The 10,642-nt window shown below is 42.3% G+C and overlaps 1 protein-coding gene across 1 annotated transcript; it reads right to left on the bottom strand.

The window, feature by feature from the left end:
- Positions 1–3,167: 3,167 nt before the first annotated feature.
- Positions 3,168–10,088, bottom strand: LOC126484338 (ejaculatory bulb-specific protein 3-like). Its single transcript, XM_050107791.1, has 2 exons — positions 9,876–10,088; positions 3,168–3,451 (listed from the first exon to the last, which is right to left on the bottom strand). Exons 1-2 carry the CDS (start codon positions 10,060–10,062, stop codon positions 3,255–3,257), a joined length of 384 nt encoding a protein of 127 aa, XP_049963748.1. The 5' UTR covers positions 10,063–10,088; the 3' UTR covers positions 3,168–3,254.
- Between the last annotated feature and the right edge of the window lie 554 nt (positions 10,089–10,642).

The following is a 10,642-nucleotide window of genomic DNA, read 5'->3' as shown; positions in this document are numbered from 1 at the left end:
CAGCTGGAGATTGAGACATCATCTACCAATAGGATCGTGCTCCATCCACTTCATCACGACGTTCGTTAATTCTTAAACAAGGACTCAATGGTTAGATGGTGGTGGGGATGATGATCAGAAATTTATGTTGTGGCCTCTACGCTCTTCCGATTTAACCGCATACATTTTTTATGGTATGTGAAAGATTCAGTGTCTATGCTTCCTACACCAATAAAGCTACCAGAACTGTGGACTTGCATCAATAGTGCTTTTGAACGGATTGATTGTGACATGCTGTGCCAAACGTGGGAGGACGTTTACTATGGATTGGATATCTGCAGAACCAGTAGGATTCCACACATCATGAAAATATGTCTTATCTGGAAACAAATTGGTTACATTCAGCATATTACTTGTTCTTGACGACAATAGTACCGACTATACCTGTTGCCCTAAAGCGTGCCGTCACTATTGTTTGTTTCTGTCTCGGATTTGTTTTCATCTTCCATGAGGGTCTGGTATGGATAGGTTTACTAATGTACTGTTAGCCGATATGTACCTCGTATGCCGGCTGGGGCGACCGAGCGGTTCTAGGCGCTACAGTCTGGAACCGCGCGACAGCTACGGTCGCAGGTTCGAATCCTGCCTTGGGCATGGGTGTGTGTGATGTCCTTAGGTTGGTTAGGTTTAAGTAGTTCTAAGTTCTAAGGGACTGATGACCTCAGAAGTTAAGTCCCACAGAGCTCAGAGCCATTTGAACCATTTTTTGTACCTCGTATATCGGTTAACTAAATGCAGTGGGAGAGCGCACAACCATGCAATCCTGAGCTGATCCTGCAGCGATGGAAAGCAACATCATAGTACTCTTGTACACAATATTTGTGGTTTTACTGTCGTTTTACGTGTGATGACAGCATATGACTGCATATTGATAATGAAATTCAGTATTAATGAAGGCTAATAGGGGTTAAACTTTCCCACGTATATTTTGTGTCGTCTGAGAATGTGGAAGATACCCGACAGCCTAACAGTACTAGAAAGTGACAGACTCGTCGAGCAGGAAAGTGTATGCATGCTCTCAGTCCTTGAACACAGGTCCATCTCAAGTTCTAACAGCCATACAGACAATTCGACACATGGTTGATCTTCCACCGGGTTATTTTGTGACTTTAGTTTATCTGTTTGGGGTTAATAAAAATAAATACAATCGATTTACACTAAGAGGAAGAAACAGTCCAGTATTCAGTTCTCCAAAGTAATATCGAACAACTTGCTGTCCAACAGGGGTGCGGGCATTAATTTATTCACAGACGTAGTTAAGGTACTGGGTCCGAAAGTCCAGCCTCACAACATAGGCGTGTTAAACGTACTGGTTCTCACCTATGATGCAGTTGCGGTTATGCAGTGCTCCCTTCTGTGATCCTAACTGACCCTTGCAAGACTACAAACAGATTCGGGAAGGGCTTAGTATCACGTTAAAGAAAGAATAAATTAATCTTGTAAAATCAACAATTACATCAATAGCTTCTGTCCTGCAGTCAAGTTAGTGCACATAATTTACAACATTTATGCAAAGTTCCCAATAACACTCATCATAATTCAGGGGATTACGAGACTGAAACTAATTCCTACTGACAAAACACTTCCGTCCTACACGTAACATTATTATCACTTCGCTGCCCTTCCACTTGGGACTTAGACACGAACAGCCAGGATAGTTTTGTAATCTTCTAGCAATAAGACACACGATTTCTTCAGGATCACATGGCCGTTACCGACATCCTATAGCGACACGAGCCAGTACACCACTCAATAATTAGCCCCGTTTCACTTACCGACAGTTGATTGAGTGATGACGTAAGGCGCGTCATCAGTTTTGTTCGTTTAAATTGTCTCGTAAGTCTGTAAATACTACAACCAACAAAAATATACTTTGAGACTCTGAGACCACAGCCTATGCGCCTGGGCGCATTCAGACTTACTTAACACGAAATGAACAAAGATTACTATGTAACCGAAGTGCCATCTGACTTAGGTCCGTTCTCTGTCAGGCCTCGATGAGTTCTCCTCCGACCTGTCAGTCGTACTTACAACACTTCAGGAAACTGTAAAGTAAGAAAATCCACTTTATCAATTTTTTTCTATCAAAATTATAGTGTTCTACATTCGTTCCTCCAGTGGAAACTCTTTAAGAATACTCTCCGAAATAATTCTCCCTTCATTCTTATTCTATAAAATGCATTTTTCTGATGAACTATTTTTCTTTCCACGATCGTCCATTTCATGGACTCGTCCATCGGCTGGCTACCAAGGGGTATCTGTTCTCGGAAACTATATCTTACTTTTCTTCTGTGCCTTTTCGCCGGCCCTCCAAAACTTTCCGTAACCCCATTCAGAAACCCACCAAGAGGACTTGGCGTCCTTATGTGCGCTGCGCCCCGTTGACCGAAAAATGATAGCTTCCTGCCTTTGTTTGTCCCCAAGAATACTAAATCTAGAGCTTAATTAAACTTAAAATATCTCGTGATCTACCACTCGGGCCACAATTCGGTTTCCATTAAACTTACCCTAATAAAAATCCACTTACATCTACATGTGATCCCACCTGTGCATTTCTCTCCATTTTTTAATTTATTGACTTATTAACAAGGAGTGCAGTGAGTGTGCACTGTGGAATGACCTACTACTGCCACGTCTGAAGTCGGCACGCTTAAGAGGTCACTCATACTCCCTCACCCCGCCCCTCCCATACATGAAGTTTATGCAGACTCTAACCACTTCAATTACAGATCCCCTGTATGGGAGGCAAACGAAAGGCCTTTAACTGCTAAACCTGTTTCTGGACCAAATTGGCAAAATTCATAGCTTCATCCTCTTTACTTTGCGTTGTGTCTGAAACGGAGTGGGCGGATGCAGAACGATGTTGCCATTGCGCTAATACCCCGTGACTCTCCAGCGAGATTTCCATCCACAGAACTTCCATTTGAGCGAAATAAATATGAACTGAATGAGAGTCTACCAAAAGGTAACACCATCATGGAGATGCGTGGCAACATGCTTTCCCCCTTTCTTTAAAAAAATGGTCTCAGTACTAATCTTACTGCAATTACTATTGCTACTACTATGGTAACTTACGAAACTGCTAAATAGTTCATCGTTATGTTTAAGATTCAAGTCTTCTTAAAAAATTTATTTGATGGGCATTTGTTTTATTTATTAGATACTTTACAGCTACAGTTTACATATTAATCATTATTTGGTGAGTGAGTGTATGTTCACAAGTTAACTCCTCTGGCTCTCCAGTTGTCTCCGTACTTGGCCACAGCTTCTCCACTAGGGTCATACTTGGTGAGCAGCTTCTTCATATCGTCTGGCTTATTCTTAGACACGTACGACAGGAATTTCGCAACATCATCTTTCTGTGGTTCAGAGCATTCGGCGCAGTTGGTCTTCACCATCTCTGAGATCAGGCCTGTGGATGAAATTCAGAGATTAATTCACCGAAACTTTCATACCCATTTCCGCGTACAAGTGTGGTTTGAAGTTTATTTAAACAAGAGTTAAGATAAAAACGATTTCTTATACTTTATGTCTGTGCAGTGCTTCGTCTACTTTTGGTAGCTGGATCTTTTGAGAGATTTATGTAAGGAGAAGTAAGATGACCTCACATTTCTTTCTCGAAGCGGACTCTCTGTATCCATATGCCAGCTTTAGTCGTATTTTGCATGATCAACTCCATTACACCCACCATTATAATTGATAAGTGGCAAATATTTACCGATCAAAAATGTTAAATTCGTAAACTTCTAACACTTTCAGGATATTTAGACTTCTCCGTGCAGGATAAATATAAAATATTATATTATATAAAATATATTATATTATATAAAGGGTCGAGGGACATGAAAGGGAAACAGTGGTTGGGAAGGGACTGAGACAGGGTTGTAGCCTCTCCCCGATGTTATTCAATCTGTATATTGAGCAAGCAGTAAAGAAAACAAAAGAAAAATTCGGAGTAGGTATTAAAATCCATGGAGAAGAAATAAAAACTTTGAGGTTCGCCGATGACATTGTAATTCTGTCAGCGACAGCAAAGGACTTGGAAGAGCAGTTGAATGGAATGGATAGTGTCTTGAAAGGAGGATATGAGATGAACATCAACAAAAGCAAAACTAGGATAATGGGATGTAGTCAAATTAAGTCGGGTGATGCTGAGGGAATTAGATTAGGAAATGAGACACTTAAAGTAGTAAAGGAGTTTTAGCTATTTGGTCAGCAAAATAACTGATGATGGTCAAAGTAGGGAGGATTTAGACTGGCAATGGCAAGGAAAGCGTTTCTCAAGAAGAGAAATTTGTTAACATCGAGTATAGATTTAAGTGTCAGGAAGTCATTTCTGAAAATATTTGTATGGAGTGTAGCCATGTATGGAAGTTAAACATGGACGATAAATAGTGTGAGTAAGAAGAGAATAGAAGCTTTAGAAATGTGGTGCTACAGAAGAATGCTGAAGATTAGATGGGTAGATCACGTAACTAATGAGGAGGTATTGAATAGGATTGGGGAGAAGTTGGTGGCACAACTTGACTAAAAGAAGGGGTCGGTTGGTAGGACATGTTCTGCGGCATCAAGAGATCACCAATTTAGTATTGGAGGGCATCGTGGAGGGTAAAAATCGTAGAGGCAGACCAAGAGATGAATACACTAAGCAGATTCAGAAGGATGTAGGTTGCAGAAGGTACTGGGAGATGAAGAAGCTTGCACAGGATTAGCATGGAGAGCTGCATCAAACCAGTCTCAGGTCTGAAGACCACAACAATAACAACAATATAAAATATATTACATTATGTAAAATTATATTATTTAAAATATAGTAGTTTATATTAATGGTCTTCTTATTTGATATTTGTAAGTACCGTAACTGAAAGAATCAGATTATTTTTAAGTAACATACTGAAAACAGTCTGTACTTCAAACCTCACTTGTACTTTCAGGTGCTACTGAATCAGAGATTTTTCTTACATCGTAATATCAATCGCTGCTGTACACACGACGAATGAATGGTATCACCTTGTCAAGGATGCTCCGTGCTACATCAGTTAGGGGAAAACTGTTGTGGCGAGAGTCAAGTTGTTGGTATCAAAGGTCGTGTACCGACTACCGCAAATTGTAACAAAGAACATACGAGGAAAAGGGTAGAACATCACTCGTCAGTTCAAAGCTGGACAACAACACCCAGGAAGTAACCATGCCATTCACTAAATTATCATCTCTATCGGGCGTGGAACTCCTCATAGCACGTGTACCTCTGCTATTGGTACGAGGGTACAGCTCTACATGGTCCAAGGAACACCGCTGTTGGATACTCGGAACATGGAATAAAGTCACCTGCACGCTTGCGCTCATTGATGTCTGACGACAAACACATCGAAAACGTCCTGAGTCGATGCTTCCTGCTTGGTCAACAGTTCACTGCTTACCATCTTTCCGGCCTCGACCTGTGGGACCTGTGTGAGCACCGCTGAAAAATTTCTTCGGTAGGGATCCTTATTACCATCAACACGAATTTTAGCCTCTTGAACAATACCGACATCTTTGCATCGCCCATGGTCTGTGACGACAGGTTTACGACGCATCCTGTCCTGTCCAAGTACCGTCTATCTTTCCAAATCATCTCGTATCTACACGCATAACTCCACCATCATCCGGGGCAAAAGTGTTCGCTCCTACACACGCCATCCGCCCAAGCCGCCGCATCATAAAAGCAAGAATTCAAAGAGCTAAGTAATACCTTGAGAGTCAATGGATATGACAATGTAACAATAAGAAGAGATCCAAATTCAGGTATAGAAATGAAATAAAATATCGACTCTCGGTGGAGCATTTATCTTACGGCAAGGTCGCCTGTGATACAGTACGCAGGGTACAGCGCCGAGGAGGCAACAAACCAGTTTTCCAGAGACGCCTCAACGCTTTAGCTGTGTAAGCTGTATTAAGTTGGCACGTAAGTTCCTAGCTTTTTTCTTTTGAATGTTGGTTATGCGGTTGCTATGGGTTTGCTTATAGATTGTCATTTGTTATTTGTAGTTCACTGTTGCTATAGGAGTTTAGATATTGACGTTTTAGTCATTTGGAGATAGCGACGCTATGGACGTTAGAAAGTGGAGTACCACTTGGAGAAAACCAAACATTCCGGACGTATTCTTCTGTTTGACCAAGAAAATTGTTTTCTTGCTTTAAGAAGGATCGTTTTGATATTAGTGACTCTCCAAGTTCAGGAAGACCTTCGGGGTTTGATGAAGATCGTTTAAACGCATTAATCCACATTGATCCACGTCAGCGCTAAGCCAAAATGACAAAAGTCAGCTGGTGGCCATACGTGCACCTCTGCCTTCTCGTCATCAATTGGCTTGTGAATAACACCGACCATTGCTATGTTGTATCGTTACTAGTGACGATAAATTGTGTCCTTATCCTAACATAAGGAAAAGGAAGGAATGGTTGAAGCCAAACAAAGCAGTAACTCCCCATACAAAGACCTGCGCACACACACAATGCTATTCACCTGGTGAAACAGTGACGGTGTGGTGTACTACGAACTACTGGCATTTATTTTCAATAACTGAGACGTCCAGCAGACGCAGTTCAAGAACATCCACCAGGGAGACAGCGTGACATGACGCTACTCCGCGACAATGCCCCACAGCATTCTGCTAGCTGAAAAGAAACACTATACAGTGGTTCCGCACCAACCTTATTGACCCGATCTTGCGCCCTGAGATTTTCGCCTTTCCCTCTGTATATCGAACAACGTTCAAGGAACTTCCTTTCCAGATGCAAATGCGCTCCGTACATGGCTCGACGAATTCTTTGCTTCAAAAGCACATGATTTCTACAGTCGTGGAATCGAAAAGTTAGACCGGCTTTAGATGACTGTAAACAGTGAAGGCGAATTATAATTGATAACTAAAATCTCCTGTTGTGTTTATTAAAATTACTGAAAAACGCTACGAATTTATGCACCAACCTAATAACATTTAGTGTGCGGTATAGGCTAGATTGGAAAAACGGGGAGGCCTGTTAGCATTCGCTTAGCAGAGCATAAACGCAATGTTCAGTATGGGCAGCATAATAGATCAGCACTAGCGGAAGACCATCTCTGTTGTGGGCAGGCTATTATGTTTCAAGAAGCACCTCTACTTGCAAGACAGCCGTGAGTGCTGACACGTCAAATAAGAGAGAAAACTGAAATAGTGTAGCTGAAGACGGCTACAGGCTGCTGACGTTCCGGCAGCTAGCAGTCCCTGAACGGTGGCCATGTCTGATCGCAGGGCGGCGGCCGAGGCCGTGATTGGCTAAAAGAACAGAGTATGCATAACCGCCGTCGTTACAATCAGGAAAATACGCTAACCAGAAACTTTTCGTACATTCGTAGCAGGATATCAGCTACCAGCAAGCAGTGTAAATCACAAATAGTTTGCTCCATATCCCCTCCCTAACATCGAACAGTGGTGTTTCTGAACCAATGAAATACTGAGAAACTTGACCTCGGTGCTATTCTGAGAGCACAATAAATGCAATGTATTGAAGCATTCACTCCCAACTAATTACTTTATGTCCTGAAGCATGTCACTGACACGCAGCAAAAAGTCTTTTCCTTCAGTATTTTAGGCTTATTAGTACAGGGTGTTCACAAATTATTTACGCAAAAGAATGGTTCAAATGACTCTAAGCACTTGACATCTGAAGTCATCAGTCCCCTAGACTTAGAAACTATTTAAACCTAAGGGCATTACACACATCCATGACCGAGGCAGGATTCGAAACTGCGATCGTAGCAGCAGCGCGGTTCCGGATTGAAACGCCTAGAACCGCTCGGCCACATGCGGCCGGCATTTACACAAAAGTAAACTTTTATTGTAACCTGGGCAAATAACTAACAGAAATATTTCATAGGGCGCTAAATGCAGTATACTTTCAAGTTTTATTTCCGCCTAACACTGTTAGTTCTCGATGTTCCCGATAGGTGGCATAGGTGAATAAGTTATTCCAACAGTCATCATGGATTCGTACAACAGTGCAGAATGTGGGCAATGCTGTTTATGGTTTCATGAATACAAACTCGTTACTACAGTTCACATACAATTCAGTACTAAATACCGCAGACCACCATCTCCGAGATATACTTTTATTAATGTCTACAATCCTTTCGCCGAAACTGGCTTTGTATCACAAGTTCGTCCAGCAGTCTCTGACACAGTAATTGAACATGTTCACATTCTTGCACTCGCAGTTCGGGTAAATCAACGAGACATGCCAGCTTAGAACTCAATACGCCTAGTGTTACGGTGTGGAAACACCTGTTATTCAAACCTTACAAACTAGAACTGCCGCAAGCTTTAAAAGAAAGTGACAAAGAAAAACGAGCTGAGGTTTGTAAAGAAATGTTTAATAAAATGCAGACTCAAGATAATTTTCTTCATAGAATTGTGTTCAGTGAAGAACGACTTTCCATACCTGCGGAAAAGTGAATCGGCATAATGTTCGCATATAGGTGAGCAGAAAGCACGTAACATAATTGAAAATGTACGGGACTCGCTGAAGGCAAATGTTTTTTTCTGTCCTTTCTTTCTTGTCGAGTCATCTGTAACTGGCATATCGTACCCTGACATGCCTTTACATTACAACATGACTCAACTGCGACAGGATAAGAGTACAGAATTTATTTTCCAGCAAGATGGCGCGCCACCACATTGTCGAGTAAGTCAGCAACAATGTTCCGACCTTGATTGTATGCGATGGAGCAATATTGTGGCCACCACTATCAACTGATTTAACCTAGACGGACTTCTGTGTGTGGGGTTACATTACAGTGTTTGTTCCTCTGTTTCCGGGAAACATCGACGAGCTGCATTACTACCATACATCAAGATTTGCTTCATAGGATTTGGCAGAAAAATGATTACAAACGGACGTTTCTCGTTTTACGAAACGTAGCCACATTGAACATTCGTAAATATAATTTGATGATATACTGCATTCAGTTCTGTACTGAACATTTTGTGTGAGTTAGTTACCTTCTCCACAATTAAGGATTACTTCTTAATAACTTATTTCCAAGCACCGTGTTTTTATAAGATGACGCGGCAGTACACACAGAAGGATTTTAAAGAAAAAGTGTAGACCACTGAGCTATACCTTCAGCGTGACTATGCGCCTCGCTATGCTTTTGTCTCGAGGGTTTAAAGAACACGCCATGGCAATTTGAGGGGACTCAGATTATGCCCCTGATATCAGTTCTACAATTCTGTTGGGATGGACTCTTTGAGGAATCAGGGAGCAGCGTATCTCCGTGATTTCAGTGGTTCATAGAATCGATGCCGTGACGCTTCTTCAGAAAGATTAAGGAAGAAAGGCTGTGCTGCGCACTTTATATTTTTAATTCGGTTGATGACGAGTGTATTTCCGTGGTGGACAAGTTCTCAGGTTTTTCTTAGTGTCAGAAAATTGAATGATCCTAATCGCATGTTTTGAATTGCTCACATACTACATACAACTGATTCAGATGGAAAGTGTTCACGGAGGCCTAGCCACCCAGAGTATCAGCAAGAATTCAAATCCGTAGCTCAACAAAGTACACAAGTAGGTGAGTGCAAAACTAAATTTATGAATGTCTTTGCAGTTAGATATCTTCTGCCTTGTAGTCTCATTTAAGCTATTTTGTATTAAACTATGTACGAATTATAGGAATGTGTTGGGGAGTTTTAGAAACGGCGGGTGTGTACTTTGCAAGAACGGGCAGCTTTGCTGAATATAACAAGCACTATCACGGTTTTGAAATGACTGCAGCAGCGCCCGCAATGCACGTGGCAAGTGTTAGCGAGAGGTGCACGTACTTTTGATGATTTTCGCTAGTGGTTCGCAGGAGTCGTCGCCGTCCTCAACGAAGCACTGCACGGCGGCGTCCACCTTGGCCGGGTCTGCGAGCAGCGCGTCCATGTCCACGTGGATCTGCGACAACGGGTTCTGAGCGGCGACCATCGCCACTGCTGCCAGCAATACCAGCAAGTGCGGACGAGCCATGGCGAGTACCTCTGCAGGTGGACGAATGCCAGTGGGTGCCAGGCGTCTCACTTGGAGGCCTTCTTATACCCAGCTGCTCTCGGACTTTTGACCTTCCGAGAGTCACCCTTAATAACCTCCTGACCGGCGCTTCCCGGAACAGTTACTATGCAACGCTGCCTGTCCTTGCAGAGGGCACACGTAATTGATCGTTACGACGCCTACACAGACCGCACGCAAGCGCATTTCCGCACGATAATATCTTCTCCGGCTTGCTGAACGATCTATTAAAACAGTTACAATTAATGGATGGAGACTGTATCAGAGATGTCATTATTAATCAGAATGCTCGCGACTGTTAAGTTTTCTACTGTTCGCAGCAACACGTGGTCTAGTATTACCATAATGATTAACTTTATGCCGGACTAGAACTCGATTCCGGAAACTGGCCCTTTGCTGATAGTGCTCTTCACGGCTCAGCTATCCAGGAACGATTAACGCAAAGCCTACCACTCGCACAGCCCTCACACTGCCTCTTTCACTCAGGAAGCATACTTATTTTATTTATCGTAAGACGAAAACAAATAGAATTATGAGATGC

The sequence above is a fragment of the Schistocerca serialis genome, chromosome 6 (assembly GCF_023864345.2).
Source record: "Schistocerca serialis cubense isolate TAMUIC-IGC-003099 chromosome 6, iqSchSeri2.2, whole genome shotgun sequence".
Lineage (NCBI taxonomy): Eukaryota > Metazoa > Arthropoda > Insecta > Orthoptera > Acrididae > Schistocerca > Schistocerca serialis.
Note: the sequence above shows the minus strand (reverse complement) of the source record. Positions and strands in the feature narration are given on the sequence as shown.

What these genes read in the sequence shown, in the direction of transcription:
- LOC126484338 (XM_050107791.1), bottom strand. Translation starts at nt 10,062, where the DNA reads ATGGCTCGTCCGCACTTGCTGGTATTGCTGGCAGCAGTGGCGATGGTC. An exon ending in ACTAGCGAAAATCATCAAAA is followed by an intron (nt 3,452 to 9,875) that starts GTACGTGCACCT and finishes TTTCATCCACAG; the next exon opens with GCCTGATCTCAGAGATGGTG.